Source organism: Felis catus, chromosome D3 (genome assembly GCF_018350175.1).
Source record: "Felis catus isolate Fca126 chromosome D3, F.catus_Fca126_mat1.0, whole genome shotgun sequence".
Lineage (NCBI taxonomy): Eukaryota > Metazoa > Chordata > Mammalia > Carnivora > Felidae > Felis > Felis catus.
This window is the reverse complement of record NC_058379.1, coordinates 43,537,994-43,555,118: the sequence shown is the minus strand read 5'-3', so window position 1 is coordinate 43,555,118 and position 17,125 is coordinate 43,537,994. Positions and strand designations below refer to the sequence as shown.

Sequence of the window (17,125 nt, the reverse complement as noted above, 5' to 3'; positions counted from 1 at the left end):
TTCATTTTTGAGACAGAGAGAGACAGAGCATGAACGGGAGAGGGTCAGAGAGACGGAGACACAGAATCCGAAGCGGGCTCCAGGCTCTGGGCTGTCAGCACAGCACAGCACAGCACAGCTGACACGGGGCTTGAACTCACGGACCGCGAGATCATGACCTGAGCCGAAGTCAGACGCCCAACTGACTGAGCCACCCAGGCCCCCCAAAACAGTTTAAAGAGGACAGAGTAAATTTACATCACTTTGCTGTTTCTGCTTTGGAAACCAAACTGCAGGCCCTGAGGAGGACCAGCCCTGTGTCCTACCCCTGAGAGAAGTTTCCAATTTGTTTTCCAATAAAGCAGAAAGTAGAGAAACCACTTCTATTCTTACTGACCTGCAAGATTTTGGAGACTTCATTTTAGAACCTCTAGTGGTAAGGTTAGAAGATAGAGAAAACTAGTCGTATAATCTGAGACATTTTTTCTTCTCATTTTTTTAAAATATGAAATTTATTTTCCAGTTGGTTTCCATACAGCCCCCAGTGCTCATCCCAATAGGTGCCCTCCTCAATGCCCATCACCCACTTTCCCCCACCCCCCATCAACCCTCAGTTTGTTCTCACTGACGTGCTTTAAAAGTACTTTTTGAGGAAATTTAAAAGATATTATTTGGCAATAATTTTGAAAAATAATTTGATTCTTAACCTCATGTTTAAGACAGGCTTCTGGAAAGCCACGGAAGCTCCCTCTCCACAAATATACCCTTGTCCACAGGGTATATTTAAGCCATCATTTCTCACCAACTGGCCACAGTTCTGTTTCTATGCCCTCAAATGCCTGCTCTCAAAGGTCCTCAGACAAGCAGTCTTCTTTGAGGAAGCATGACAAGAATGGCAGTTGGCAATGAGAGAAATTGAGGCCTCCTGCCTGATCCATTCAGCCTTCCTACGTATCTGTCAAGGTCCAGGTCAAATGTCAATCTCTTACACCTCAACCGACTGTTCTACTGAAAACAAACTCTTCCACATTTCAACTTCCCAAACATGCCATCTTTTCTCTGACATCGTTGCATGGCAGCAGGGACTCATGTAGAAGCATCAGTTTGGGAATTAGATCCAGGGTTAGTACTCTCTGACATTACTAGCTCCTTGACCTTGGATAAGTTACTCAGGCTCTGTGCCATGGTTCCCAGCCCTGCAAATGCGGAATGCTGGTAATTCCTACCTTAAAGAGATGGAACAAGGAAAACAGACAAATTAACCAAGTGCTCAGTAGTATGACTGGCACACTGCAGACAACGGACTGGAAAGTGAGTGAAAGCTAGCTGTCAGCATCACCTGACTCTGAGTCCTCTCCAAGGCTAGGCACTGGGCTGCCAGCAGTAAGTACTTTTGGAACCAAATCAACACTGACCCCATCTGTACAATTTTATTCCTTGAGCACACGAAGCTGTTGTTTGGCACTGTGACGTAGCAGCTGGGGCTGCAGCAGAAATCCTGGGTAGGCACTGAACTTACTCACATTTGAGTATGAATATTAGCCAACTGCCTGCTAGGCACTGTACGAAGAGCTTTATTGACATTATCTCATGAAGTTCTCATAACTCGAAAGGTAGATGCAGAATAGGAAACTGAGGCAGGGAGAGGATGAGGAACTTGGTATTTGTGTTCAGGTCTATTTCCAGAGCTCTTGTTCTTACCCACTAAATCTGTTGCCTCTCTCACAAGAACGGAGGAAGGGAGCCCTCTGATTGTGCTAGGAAGGTGCACCTTGCATTCTTTGCTTCCTACCCAAGAGTGCACTGTGACGTTATGACGAGTGAAGTCCTCCACATACACAATGAGCATAAAGATATTTACATTATTTGTAACAAAAACAAGGCTTTTCCAATAAAGTATTTTTGGTTTATGGATAAAGAGATAATTGTTGCTGAGATTCAACATGGGGTTTAAAATCTATTTCCAGTTATCACCTAGCTTCCGTGCAAGCAGGCAGCTTCAGCTTCTACTTCGAAATGAGGCCAATGTCTCCTGTGACTGAACGCCATGCACCATATGCGTGAGGGCTCATTAAGTGCGAGTCCAAAGGATTTCCCTGGAAGCATCAGGGTATTCTGAATCTTGCAGGGGCAAGCCCAACATAACCCAAAGTTAATCCAATCCTGCTCCATCCTACTTTATCTCATCTTTCCCTCATCCTCAGGAACCAGAGTTGCTGGGAGGGACAGAGGAAAGGCACTGGAGAAGTGCAAGGGGAAATGGAGCTCTGCCCCCAGTCTCTTCTTCCATGGGAACACCTCGTGGGCATTCCTGTTCTGGAGGAAGTTGAACAGATGGAATAGAATGGGGGCAGTTTGTTTGGCCTGAGAAGTTTCATTTACCTCACAGAAAGTGCAGGTAATAAAAAGACCAAGGATAAAAGTAATATAGGAAAGGCATATGTGAAAAGGAAAAAATCATTCAGAAACCAGGATCTCAGGTGTTTCAGAAGCACGGAGTCAGAAACCTCATTCTAACAGATATGTTCCACTTAAATATGTCTAAACGGGCCTCTCAACCTGAACCTCCCCAGTCTGTCCATCTACCTACTTGCTTTAGCTAAAAACTAAGGAGATATCCTGCTCCTCTCTTTCCCTCACCCTCACAGCCAATCCACCCATCGGCCTCATCTAGCCACAAACACTGGCCCCTGACCCTGTGTTCAGTTTCTGTCCACACCCCTCCACCACCACCCCTACAACACACCATGTCTCACGGCTGCTCCTCTGGGCTTCGGACACTTTGCGTAGGAAATTCTAGGGTCTTGGGCATCAAATGGGGTCAAGAACAGGTTGATGTGAGCTCTGAATACTCGCAGCCCCTTGAACCTGGAGACTCCTCCCCCTCGGCAGAGTACAGCCAGAGGAAGCCAGTCAGGGCTTCTACAGCAGGGCCCTGTTGACCACGGAAGGGTAAGGCTGCCCTTGAGTCTGCCTACAAGACTCCTCCTCAATGATGAGACCCATTTCTCTTATATCCATGTCACTCATATCTGGCCCATAGCTCCTCACTGGACCCCCGTCACCCTGCTTGCTCCCCTGTAATCTATTCTTCTCCCACCTCACCCCCTGACCCTGCACCCAGAATGACCTTTTAAAAATATAAATCAGACCATGTCACCACCTTGCTTAAAACCTCCCTGTCGCACTTAGAACGAAATCCCAGCTCCCTGCCCTCACAGACTACTTCAGGGGCAGCTGGGGACTGTAGAGGAGGGTCACTCACTTTCAGTGATTACTGATGGGGTTGGCAGCATGGGCTCTGGCACCAGGAAGCCTGGACTTGATACTATTTAGCTATTTACCATCTCTGTAAATTTGAGCAGTTTCCTTAAACACCTCTCTAAACCTTAGTTTCCTCATCTGTAAACTGGTTATGATCTTATAAGTTCCTATCCTACAGAGCTTGTGTAAAGCACTCAGTATACTCACATTCAACATTAGCCAATAAAAATAATCACAATAATGGAAACATTAATTTAAAGCCAGGGTCTGAATGTTCAACTATAAGCTTTTCACACACTTCCCTAGCTGACAAGTCACACTGTCTATACACACTAAATATGTCAGAAGTTTACTTGTAGAAGACAAGCTAGCAATTGGACTAATGGAATAATAAAACCATAAAACTTATAGCTGGAAAATGGCCAGAAAACTGCAATAGGATTTTCTAAGGTTTTACAATGCCCAGGGAAATTTAGCAAGCTCTTATTTCATGTGGTTGCATTATCTATTGAGATATGCCCTCATTCTGAATTTGAGAAAAAACAGGGAAAAACTAGTCCCCTAATACCTTTTTTATCATTTGAAAACCTGTCCCTTATTCAGAGTATGACTTACACCCACAGTGTCCCTACAACTGTCCATCCCCCAGTTGGGACACCCATATTTCTCAGGGAAGCCATTATATTTACAGGCAATGCCAATTTTTATAAGCAACATCATATAAAACCAAAATGTTTTCTATTAATGAATACTCATTAGTCTTTGTTTCACCCTCCTCAGATGTCATTTAAAATCTCTTCCATGTGACAGTCTTTAAATAGCTATAGATAGCAGCCTTGTCTCCCACTAAGCAGTCTCTCCTACAGGTTAAAGTTCCCAGGTCTTTCAATCTTTCCTTGAGCACATCTAGACTGCATAATCCTGGGCAAATTTTTCTGAACATGCTGCTCTGTGAACGTCCCTCTTGAAAGGGACCCCTCCAAAGTACACACCATCCTCCAGGGGTAGTCTTGCCACACTGAATGGAGTAAGATATCACCTCCTTCATTTTGGACATATTTCTATTGATATAGTCAAAGATCACATTAGATTCACTGGCAGACACAGTGACTTGCTTACAATCAACTAAAACCACCATGCTTTTCATGCATACTTCAAGCCATGCTCTCCCATCAACATTGTTCTATTTGTTTTTTTCCACCTACCAGCAGGATTTTACATGTATTCCCTATCTCCTTCATTTGTTGGAATCTTTTTATGATTCTAGCCTCTCCAGGTCATTTTGGATTATGATTCTGTCATCCATGGGCTAGTATATATAGTTTCATGTCATACAAGTATTGGATTACCAGGTCATCCATATCCTCATGCTAGTCACGGACAAAGCTGTTGAATGGGCCCCTGCCATCTGCCATCCAGACTTGCTGCCAGCCTCACAGGGGCTCATTAACTACCATTCTTTAGACCCATTCTGTGGTAGACACACCCTGGGGTCATCTCCAATGACTCATACCCTCGTGTAATCCCTTCCCCTTGAGTGTAGAACCTGTGACTTGCTTCTAACCAACAGAACATGGCAAAGATGATGGCATGTCACCCCCTTGACTTACATTAGATGAGATGACATTACATAACACAGTCTCAGCAGACTGGAGCGAGAGACTCCCTTGCCAGCTCTGAAGAAGCTGCAGTGTTGTCAGATGGTCACATGGCAAGGAACTGTAGGTGGTCTCTAGGCCAGTACCCCTTACTCCCCTGAAATCCCCCAGGAACCTCAATCTCACATTTGCAAGGACATGAATTCTGTCAAGCACCTGAGGGAGCATGGAAACGGATCTTTCCCCAGTCAAGCCTCTGATGAAACCTCAGCCCCTCAGTGACACTGCACCCTGGTGAGAGACCCTAAGCAGAGGACCCAAGCCTTGCCCAGACTCCTAACCCACAGATATTGTGAGATAAGAAATGGGTGTCACCTGGGTGGCTCAGTTAAGCATCCAACTCTTGATTTCAGCTCAGTTCATGATCTCATAGTTTGTGAGTTCAAACCCTTGTCAGGTTCTTTGCTGACAGCATGGAGCCCACTTCAGATTCTCTCTCTCCCTCTGCCCCTGCCCTGCTTGCTCTCTCTCAAAATAAAAAATAAACTAAAAAAAAAGAAAGAAATGGGTGTTGTCTCAAGCTGCTGAGTTTGTAATTTGTTACATAGCACAGAAAACCAACGTAACCCATAAACCCATCTAACTGTGCTATAATCCAGTAGCTATTTTTACCATCTTGCTCTTAACAGCATTAGTGACAAATGCCTTGGTAAAATCCAGATATGCTATTTTTCATTCTCCTAGTTTAAACAATCGAATAACTCTGTTAATATGCAGAAATAAGTTTAGGTTCACCTGTTTTTTTTTTTTTAATTTTTTTAACGTTTATTTTTACTTTTGAGACAGAGAGAGACAGAGCGTGAAGAGGGGAGGGGCAGAGAGAGAGGGAGACACAGAATCTGAAACAGGCTCCAGGCTCTGAGCTGTCAGCACAGAGCCCGACGCGGGGCTCGAACTCACAGACCGTGAGATCATGACCTAAGCTGAAGTCGGACACTCAACCGACTGAGCCACCCAGGCGCCCCATCACCTGCTTTCTTAATGAACTCCTTGTGATGATTGCTGCTTTCCTGAAGGTTCACAAATTATCCTCTTCTCAGGCTTGAAGACAAATTCCCATTCTACACAGTGTGTAGAATCCACCTATATCCTCTTTTTGAAAATCAGGATTATTTTGCTTAACAGGTAGTCTCCTGATACTCTAAATCTCTTGATTTTTTTTTTAAAGGTTTACTTATTTTTGAGAGAGCGAGCATGAGTGAGGGAGGGGCAGAGACAGAGGGAGACAGAGGATCAGAAATGGACTCCACACTGTCAGCAGAAAGCCTGATGCGGGGCTTGAAGTCTCGAACCGTGAGACTGTGACTTGAGCCAAAGTTGGACACTTAACCGACCAGCTGCCCAGGTGCCCCTGACCTTCTATTGATTTGAGCTACCTGAGGGCAGAGACCACCTGGGCTTCTCTGCATACCTCAGAGGGCTCAGCACAGCATCTTTCACATAGTACTTTCAACTTAAAACCTGTGAAGATAGTTTATGACTAAAAAATACTATTATTACACGATTGCTGCAAATCTCAGAAGGAGACTTAATTTGAGCCAAATATTTTCAATTTACATGGATGACCTGGATGAAAGTAAAACTCAGATTTTATATGCAAGTTACATTCTTTCTCTCCTCTGTGGCCTTATGGTTACTGGGATGGCCATCCATCCATCTGCTCATGACACTTAGGAATAGGAATCTCTGAGGTGCCTGGGTGGCTCAGTCATTTAAGCATCTGACTCTTGATTTTGGGTCAGGTCATGATCTCATAGTTCATGAGATACAGCCCCACATCAAGCTCTGCAATGACAGCACAGAGCCCGCTTGGGATTCTCTGCCCCTCCCCTGTCATGTTTGTGCGCGTGCGCGCACACACACTCTCTCTCTCTCTCTCTCTCTCTCTCTCTAAAAATAAATAAACTTAAAAAAATTAGGAATATCTGTGACCTAAAAAAATTAATCTTGCTTTCAAATGAGCCCAATTTATAAAGACTTGAAAGAGCTAGGCACTGACAAAGTCCAAATTCAACAAATATTTAATGGACTATCTTTGACCACTGACCACAAATTCATAGTTAAAACTCTTTTCAAGATGTGGAGCTTAATCTCCCCGGGTTGGACTTAGTGATTTATCAGATTATGGTGGAAGTGATGATATGTGACTTCTGAGGCTAGGTCATAAAAGGCATGTGACTTCTCTTTGTGCTTTCTCTTGGATCACCTGCTCTGGAGGCAGCCAGCTGCCATATTGTGAGGACACTCAAGCAACTTCACGTTGTGAGGAACTGAGGCCTCCTGCCAAAAACCATGTACTTGAGTCATCTTGAAAGCAGATTCTCAGCCCCAGTTAAGGTTTTGAGATGACTGCAGCCCTTGCCAATATTTTGACACAACCTTATGAAAGATACTGAGTGAGAATCACCCAGCTAAGCCACTCCTGAATTCCTAACCTACAGAAATGGTGAGATAGCAAGTGTTTATTGTTTTAAGTTGCCAGCTTTTAGGGTCGTTTGTTATACAGCAATCAATAACTAACACAAATAAATTCGGAATTTTCACTTACCTTGTAGTATTGTAAAATTCTTGATGAGCTGACCATGCTTGGAGTCTACCAGCTTCATTTCTTCCATAATTACTGATAAGTTGGCTACTTCAGTATCTAACCTTGACCTCATCATGTCTTGTTGCATCCTGAGAGAAACAGAATCCAAACGGATGTTGGCCAGTGTGTTATTCAAGGAGGTCAGGTCGTCTGTGTGTTTGGTCAGCGTATCTGTGCAAGTCGTCCTGACTTCATTCAGATTGCTGGTCAGCGTCCGCAGGTAGTGGGCAGTGTAACTGATGTTGCTAATGATGTTCACAATATCCGTCTCAAAGAGCTGGAAGCGTTTCTCCAACTGGCTGAACTTGATGGCTGTTCTGTTCTCCGCATCCTTGTGTACGTCCTGCAGGTCTTTCAGGTTCTGCTCATTGGCTTGTGAGGCTGTGGTGATGTTGTCCATCTGACCTGTGAATGAACTGAGCTGGCTGTTCATATCCTCCAGGGTGTCGTTGTTAGCTTTGGCCAAGGCAGAGTTATTGGCAGCCAGCGTCTGTAAACTCTGCACTTTCTCCTTCAGCCAATCAGTGTCCTTCTTGGCTTGAAGGAAAACCTGCTGCAGATTTTGGAAGTCGTTCTTGATTCGCTGGATGGCCTGGCTCGTGTCATCCACAGACCGCTGCAAATTAGTGATGAGGTTCCTCTGCTGCACCTGGGTCAGGTTCAGGTTGTTGAGGTTCATAATAACCACGTTATGAGAGTACATCTGGCTCTGCAGATTGCCCTGCAGCACGCTGGTGTCTTGCTGTAGATTGGTGACATAGCCATTATACGCTTGGAGGGTTTTGTTTACAGTGGTGATGAGGAAAGAGTTATTCTCCAAAGTTTCCTTCAGGTGACTCTGCCTGTCCACCAGCGCATCCCCACTTGCCTGTAACTTCTCCAGCGTGTCTTTGTTCTTGCTGGTTTTCTCTGTAATCTCACGAAGCTGCTGACGAAGATCCAGTATGTCTGATCTGAAGGTAGAGAGTTCTGAGTTGGTGCTTATAGCTTTCTTCCCAGTTTGGTCCCCTGCAATAAGACATGTTTTGTTACTTAGTGATACGAAGAAATGTTCACGTGAGGTCAAAGATCTCAAAGAGACTTAATTGGTATGCACTGCATATTTCAGATATAAAATCTGTGATATATGCAGAATGGTCTACGTTAGTAAAACCCACGTGTCTATTAAAACTGGGTCCTGGAAAAGTGGAAAGGGTACTAAGTTTGTAAGTGCTTTTCTCAAACAAGGAGGGAATTCTACCAGATTCTAGAGCACTGGGCAAGGTGTCAAGAAGGCAATAAACTTTATTAAATTTACCATTAATTCCTTCTAAAAAAATGGAAACAAAAATTCAGGGATAGAACTGGAATCTTTCATTTAAAAAAATTAATTTTCATAATTCTTCAATGCAGTTTAGAATATTTCAAATAGGAATTGACTGGAAATTTTATAAAAGAGCTTTTATTAAAGTGTATTTGTGGTACTTTTTGATCAGGATTGGTCTTCAGATTTTTATAAGCATTTTTTTAAAGTTTATTTATTTTTGAGAGAGAGGGAGAGACAGACAGAGCACGAGCAGGGGACCAGCAGAGCGAGAGAGGGACACAGAATCCGAATCAGGCTCCAGGCTCCGAGCTGTCGGCACAGAGCCCGATGCGGGGCTTGAACTCACGAGCTGTGAGGTCATGACCTGAGCTGAAGTAGGACGCTTAACCGACTGAGCCACCCCGGCGCCCCAGTCTTCAGATTTTCAAATGCTTATTTATTTTTGAGAGAGAGAGAGAGAGAGAGAGAGAGAGAGAGAGAGAGAGAGAGAGCGAGCGCGCGCAAGTGAGCACAAGCAGGGGAGGAGCAGAGAGAGAGGGAAACACGAAATCCAAAGCAGACTCCAGGCTCTTAGCTGTCAGCACAGAGCCTGACGTGGGCCCTGAACTCATGAACTGTGAGATCATGACCTGAGCTGATGTTGGATGCTTAGCTGACTGAGCCACCCAGGCGTGCCTGGTCTTCAGATTTTAACTGGCATATGGAGTAGTTTTTGGGGGTGGGGAGAATCCAACTCTAAGATTGATCTTTAACTTTAAAACGTAGATGCCTTTAAATTGTGAGGAAAAACTCAACACACAACACAAAAATTAATGTCCTTCTGGGTGGATGTGAGTTTATAGCAATGTCATTCTAAAGAGCTATGGTCTTTTAATGTAGAATTAGAGGATTTAGTTTAATGGGTCATTCTTGTTGCAGATTACCTAATTTTTTCAGGTCGCTTTCCACTGCTGTGAGCTTGTCATCATAGGTTTGGCGAGATGTCTCCATGCCACCTGTAACATTGTCCATTTTTTCTACAACTAAGATTTGGAAACTAAAGATTAGTACACACACCTGCTCATAATTTATTTTTCAGTTTCAACAAAAGACCATTTTATTACAGAATACAGGAAACAGATTGACACAAAAAGAGTATAAATGAAATCAAATATGAGGAATAAGCCATTCTCGTAGAAAAATAACTTGTCACAAAACCCAGTGATAGTTTATTTGGTTGAGAACTGTATGTTCTTATGATTCTGTATTGCCTCAGATGTTCCAGACCTTGTTTGAAACTAATTTTTAATTTTTATGTATTATATAAGCTTTTGATCTGTATTATTTTCTATAGGAACTTCCATAGGTAGATCATTTACAAAATCTCATCATTCATCAGACTCCCTACTATTCCTGGAAGGTGGTACTCACTTATCTGGAAGCAGAGTCCACAGCAAAGAACACCTAGCTTAATTCTATAAACAGTCTTCGTGAAAGGGAAACAGTGTTTGCCGTTCTCTTTCAGGAGGCCTGAAAAATTTGGTTCTCCTTAGTGACAAGTGAATCTGTAGTTTATCAGTTCCCAAGGAGATGCCTAAGTAGGTTTCCAAACAATGATTTACGAAGACTTTTCCTTTTTTTTTTTTTTTTTCTTAGCATTTTCTTGATTGTACGCGATAGGGAAAGAGTTAGTGATACAATGTTAAGTAAAAGCTTCTGTTCTCTTTGTTCCCAGAAGGCAGTCATTCTCTATGGTTGTGAATATGGTTTCTTTCTAAAATATCTATTAAGAGTGTATTTCTCCAGAAGTGACTCCTGTGAGATCCAGCCTCCAGCAGCTTGAGATGCAGTCTTTCTTGGTATCAACGGCTTTCTGAAAATACAGACTTTATTTTTTTTAAGCATGAATATGTTTTGTATGTTAATTGTGAGGTAATGGAGCCAGTTTGTTTTTATTTATCAAGTGTCCCACCCATGCAAGGCCGTGTGAGAAGATTCCCCTGGCTCCTATCAGGAAGCAGAAGTATGCTCCCATGTGTCTGTATGACCTAAACTGACCCAGCCCTGTGGTGCCTAGCACCTTCCCTGGAGAACCTTGCCACGCTGTCACTGTACCAAATACCTTCCCACCCAAGCCCTTCCATGTGTTCTTTCTACCTAGAATGTTCTTCCCTGGACTCTTCACCACGCTAAGCCCTACTTGCTCTTCAAGACTCAGCTCATTACTTCCTGTGGGAAATCTTTGCTGCCGGGCATCTTGCAGAATTCTTTTGGCAAGCAGTCCTTTCCCTACTGTAGGACTTCCTTCAGTGTGTTATCATGGCTTGTTTACTATTAGATCCTTTAAGGCAGGAAAACGTGTACGCAGTTTTATCAGTACCTCTTAGTGTGTGGCACTTAGTAGGCATTCAACACATATTTGTTTATAATGCTATTTATTTAAATAAATGAGAGTCTGCCTGCTGGCTACTGAGGCCTGTGAAAAACTGGCTGAGCTAGACAGAGGTCATGCAAACAAACATACAAACCAGACGCCCCAGGGAAGCCTCAGCACTAGCAATGAGTACAACATCCAGTTGAATGATGATTGTTTTTTTGGTAAGTGACTATATAGACGAGAGGTACAGTTACAGTAATCTGTACCTTAGGATTGTTAGATAGGCATGCACATTCATAAATCCCTGAAACTGAACAAAATGTTTCATCTGCATTTAAGCAAAATTAAACTTTTAAAAAATAAAGTGTAAAATGTTTATGAGTTAAGATTCAGTTTTGATCCTCAAATCAAAACACATGCCTCAGTCTGTCCTCAAACCACATACAGGATTTTAAGTCCTGCCCTTTTTTCCCCCGGAAGCCGAAAAAACCTCTAAATATGCTGACAGGCAGTCATTTTTCTACCCTCTCTAATTTTTCTTCCATTTTAGTTTAAAAAAACACAGAACTTTCATGGACAGATAATTCAGGTTTGCGCAAAGGGAATGAATACATTTGTTACAAACAAATAACAAACTGTTAGGTTTCTCTTCCGCTCAGCAAGGAAGCTATTTGCCCCGACCACAAATGCTAATGAACTGCTTACATGCACTGGGGTGTGTGCGTCTGTGTTTAAAAATAGGATCTGGGTATAAAGCTGCAAACTTCAGGGCTGCAAAGCTGGCAGCTTGGTATTACATAAAAATACCCAGCTGATGGACATCCAGAACCAACACTTGCTGTAATAGCACACAGCATTTTCGTCAATTTTTACTCTTATCAGCACAAGTTGTTAACCAGGAAAACGGTGGCAGAGCCATCCTCTCTTAGACTAGAAACTCAGTCTATCGATGCAGACCTCTGTCTGTAGATCCCTCTCCTATGAGGAAAATGAACATGAAACAGAAGAGTTCCTAGCAGTCTGTTTTTTTCATGGGCTCCACTTTACTAGAAACTGTTTAACAGAGAAGTTTTCTTTAGAATATTGCTGCTTCAGATATTATAGCTAAAGGGTCAGCCCTCTTCAAGTACCCAAAGCCTAATTCCCTTGGATAATCTGACAATAATCCCTTTTCTACAAAAGCATTTTGGTACCATCCCTTGGCCTGGACCATCAACCTCCTTCTCTCTTAATGCCACCCATCCTTCAGGGTCCACTCCAAGATGACCACCCCAACTATGCTCAGCCTTCCCAGATGATCGGATTCCACACCACACCAATGATAACACCAGTAACAGCCTCTCTTTATTGAGGGCCTACTCTTTGACAGGTGCACTGTGCCATCACTGCAGTTAATCCTTAAAACTGCTATTTTACAGATGAAGAAATTGAGGCTCAGAGATGTTCAGTAGCTTGCCCAAAATTACACAGCTTGTAAATGACAAGGGGGCTTACAGGCCAGGAGATCTAATTCCAAACCCCATGCCTTCTCTATAACTTCACATTGCTTCTAATTTACTATTTCTTTTTCCTAAATATGGTTTCCTCCCACAAGAGGCATAGCTCATGGTCCAGTCCCTGAGGAAAGGAACAGCAGCAAGGCACAGAGCTCCTGCTTGGTGCTCATGAGTGTCTGTCCCAGGCTGAATGGGGGATTGGGTGAGGGTGGAGATACCCCTGCATTGGTACCTGGGACTTCTGGGAATACCAGCTGCACTCCCCTGGAATGCAATAAAGACATTTCTACCTTGAACACTATTTCAGGTTTCATTACAACACTTAGGAGATATGGTTGTATGGTGTTACCCTGGCTTCTAACGTAGCCAACTCAGTGTGATTTGATGGACATAACTGCTAGGTTAGGAGAGCTTAGCAGCAAGGTAGACCTTCTGTGACTAGGAATGTTGAGTTATAGGAGATTCTTCTTGAGAAATATTCAGACTTCTGTCTTTCTTCTTTATCCTCATTACCTTAAGATGGATGACTGCTGGGAAGGACAACTGAGTACAATTTCCCCGTTCAGGGAATGTTCTGGAGGAAACACAACTCACTGAAATTAAAAGATGGCTTCTGCCACGGAAGCTCCATGACTGAGGATAAAAAACCCAAGCAGAGAATAACCCAAGCTGAAACTGTCCAGGAACACGCTTTCTATAAAGTAGCTCATGAGTGTCATGGTCACAGCCACAGTACAGACCTGTGTGGGTGACTCAGCAGTTCCCTGACTTGTGCAGCAAATTCTCTAGAAGGAACTAAGTTATATCCCAACTTGTAGCTGTCTGAGTGACATAAAAGGAGAAGTAAAAACACAATTTTGAGAAAAACAGTATGGAGTTGCCTTTGCTAACTCTGATACATAAAGCAGTTTCTATTTTCTTTCCTTTCTAACTTCTCCTTCAGAGAAACATCTTCTTTGTCTGAATATTTCTTTTTCTTCCTTTCTTTTTTGCAATGGACAGAGTTTCTCTAGACTTCAAAGGGAGACATGGGAGGGGAGAACTAGGTCTTATCTTTCTGCCTCTTACAATGTGCGATTACTAGAATCTTATTAGCAAGAAAGAAGAATCACTGTACAAGAGAAAACACACCTGGAAAATATCCACACTTTAGTTTATGAAGACTATGTTTGGAAACCAAAACTGCATGTTGTATTATCTTATATTTCTAAGTAGATGCCTGAGAGATGGGGGTCCCTGAAGGAGGAAAAAGGGGCAAGACGATCATCTTGTGTCCACTTGTACTTGGTTCTCTCAACCTCTCCCCACTTCATCCTGGACAGATGACACCCACGGAGAAGGCCATGCTGATCTTCAGGATTTTAGGCTTACAGGTAAGGCATTGCTACCACTTAGATCCCTAAGTGCAGAATGGTTTTAGAGTCCCTGGGCACCACCTGATTGTCTTTACAGAAGTCAGCCCTGATCTACAGTCCGTCCGTCCATCCATCCATCCATTCTCTCATTAATTTATTCAGTAACTTCACTTGGTGCCTAATAAGTACCATGAGGCTAGATGCTAGATGGGAGATATAACAAACTAAAGATAGGAGTCTCTTGTCTTCATGGAACTTATAGTTTGGGTGGTAAGACAGACAAGCCCACTTGTCATAATGATACAGTGTGACAGGGGCACCTAACTCAGCCTTCAGGGGGTTCTTGCAGGATGTATGTCTGAGTGAAACATGAAGGGAAAGAAGGTGTCATTTTAGGTAGAGAGCAGAGAAAAGGTGTTCCAGGCAAATGGACCAGCACACGCAAAACATGCCAGAGCTGAGAAGGGCTTTCGAATGTCATAAAAATGGAGGAAACATCTGTACTTTAAAAACAAAGGAAAAAAAACCCTCCTCTAAATTTAGATCTTTCTGTACCATTCTAAAGGCATCAAGATCCAGATCTTACTTCTTTGCAGTGGTAAGAATTACAAAATCCCATATGGTGGTATGCTCTTCAAACCTTTGTCATCTCTCTTTCAGTAGTAAATGTTTGCTTTCATGGTATCACATAGTACTAAGACCTAAAGGTACTTATTAAATGGCCATTTGCCAAGTTTCTCCTTTATCTGAGTTTGCTGGAAACAGTCAAGGAGAAGTGAGCAGTGACCTAAATAACTTGGTAAAGGAGGAGAGCCAGTCTGAATTACCTGGGACATAAAAGACCCTCCTTTTCCTCACTAGGATCCCTCCCTACTCCTTGTCCTGCCTTACCACAGTTTAATAACCTTTCTTAACACTTACTTTGTTAATACTAAGTTGGATTAACTAATCACAAATGGATAAAATTACATGGTAATTTTCCAAATTTCCACTGTGCTCAAATTCATCAGTCAACACACTATAGGACACACATAATTTTCTCCGTGTGTGACCTCAGAGATGAGACTTCCAAGCCTCACCTATATTGAGTATTTTTAACATTTTGCCATTCTAATGGCTATAGCTGTATAAATGCAGTTATGAAGAGGAAACACAGAAATATGGCCACTATCTAGTAGGACGAGATGGACAGGTGGTTCAATGACATCATCTTTGCTCATCTCAATCACCTTGAAAAATGGCATTATTAATTGCCATTTTAAGAAACAGTAAACTCAAAGAAGTTATGCTTCATACCCAGGTTACACAACCATGCAGAGGACTTAGCATGATGCCTAGAATATCAACAAGCACTTAATAAACATTAATTGTATTACAAACAGCAGAATCAAGAATGAACTTGACCATCTGGCTCCAAAGCCCATTCTCATTTCAACACATTGGGTTTCCTCAGGAAGCTTCTAGACACTGCGAGAGAGGAGACAGAAGTTACAGCTTGGGGGGAATTCACTTTGAATCTTTCTCTCCCCAAGGAGAGTAAATCTATGAACTAAGAACCCATGGGAATTCTCCACTGTTAATCTGTCAGTTCTGAGGGAAGGCAGCCGAGATGACTGCTGAGTGAAGGTTTTGAAGATTAGCAGACCCCACGTCTGCCTCTTGCTAAAACCAGATGACATGCCTGTCTCACATATCTTTGATGGAAAGGCTTCTACGGCTGTTTTCTGTAAAAAGGTTTATGTAGCTTGTGATTCTGAATCATGACACCTTTTACCTGCAGTATCTAGAATGGGTGTGGTGGTGATGGTGGTGAACCCGCTTTGTCTGCAAGTCTGAGGCAATAATTCTCCACTGACCTGAAACCAGACACATTGAAAGAATACCTAACATCCTATAAAGTATTGTTGAGGTGGCAGTGCTCCCTCTGTGTTTAACTTCTGCAGGGCAATATTTTTATGGAGCTATATAAACAACAGTGGTCACAGTAAATGTGCTGAAGAGGAAAAAAGGGAACTGGCTGCCCAGTCCCTGAGTAAAGTAAGTCGTATCTCTGGAGACTGTGTTTGGCTTACCCTGTGTCAGTACAATTTTCCTGTGTGCTTACTCAGGGTTTCCATAGCACCTCTTAGAGAGAAGATGAAAAAAGAGGGTGGAACTAGAAACAGGTAGGAAAATGCACCAGTGAGAAAAATTTTTATAAGTCATAGAGGACCTTTCTTATTGTTGAAATGAGTCAAAAGGATTCTGATCCCACAGCTACAAGAGGCTCAAGACACAAAGTTTATCATGTTGCTTACTTGTGCGTTTGAGCTGAATTAATGAAATACTTCATACTTGCAAACAGGGGTGTCTTTTTTTTTTTTTTCATGTTTAAAGTCATAAAGAGAAACCTGCCATTTGGAAGGAAAAAGGAAAGAGTACTTACCTTTGTATCCCAAAATGGCTACTGTGATTGTTAGCAAGGCACACAAAATGTATAATAATATGATAGAAAACTTCAGTGCCCAGTTATTTTTACATTTGGTACACTGTGTTCCTTCCTGGATACCTGTAAGAGAAGTCAAATTTTAATAATAGTAACCAGAGATCTCATTTTGAAAACTATCTTTCTGCATGTTGCTTCAAACACTATGATTAGGAATAATTTTTCTAGGGCGCCTGGCTGGCTCAGTTGGTTAAGCATCGAACTCGTGATCTCAGCTTAGGTCTTGATCTCAGGGTCTTGAGTTGAGTTCAAGCCCTGGGTTGGGCTCCATGCTGGGTATGGAGCCTACTTTAAAAAAAAAAAGTAATTTTTCCACATGCCTTACTATAGGATGAGTGGTATTTTTTTTAAGTTTATTTATTTTGAGAGAGAGAGAGAGAGAGAGAGAGAGAGAGAGAACGCGTGCATGCAGGGGAGGGGCAGAGAGAGAGAATCCCAAGCACACTCTGCACTGGCAGTGCAGAGCCCAACATGGGGCTCGAACTCATAACCCGCATGATCATAAAAGATCATGACCTGAGCCGAAACCAAGAGTTAGATGCTTAACTGACTGAGCCACCCAGGTGCCCCAGAATGAATGGTATTTTAAAATTAAACATACCACTTTAGCAACACAAAGACTTTGAATAATGCCATTAT

At 42.6% G+C, this 17,125-nt stretch overlaps 1 protein-coding gene and 1 long non-coding RNA gene across 2 annotated transcripts in view; one reads left to right on the top strand and one right to left on the bottom strand.

Annotated features, from left to right (window-relative positions):
- COLEC12 (collectin subfamily member 12) overlaps positions 1-17,125 on the bottom strand; it is a 194,186-nt gene that overhangs the window by 30,454 nt on the left and 146,607 nt on the right. Inside the window, exons 3-5 of the mRNA XM_023241800.2 lie at positions 16,427-16,549; positions 9,718-9,816; positions 7,450-8,496 (exon numbers count right to left, since the gene is read on the bottom strand). Of these exons, the coding sequence (XP_023097568.1) occupies positions 7,450-8,496; positions 9,718-9,816; positions 16,427-16,549 (1,269 nt within the window). The remainder of the gene's footprint in view (positions 1-7,449; positions 8,497-9,717; positions 9,817-16,426; positions 16,550-17,125) is intronic.
- The window catches only part of LOC111557304, a 41,992-nt gene continuing 36,086 nt past the window's right edge, over positions 11,220-17,125 (top strand). The window contains exon 1 of the long non-coding RNA XR_002737286.2: positions 11,220-14,019. This is a non-coding gene — a long non-coding RNA (uncharacterized LOC111557304). The remainder of the gene's footprint in view (positions 14,020-17,125) is intronic.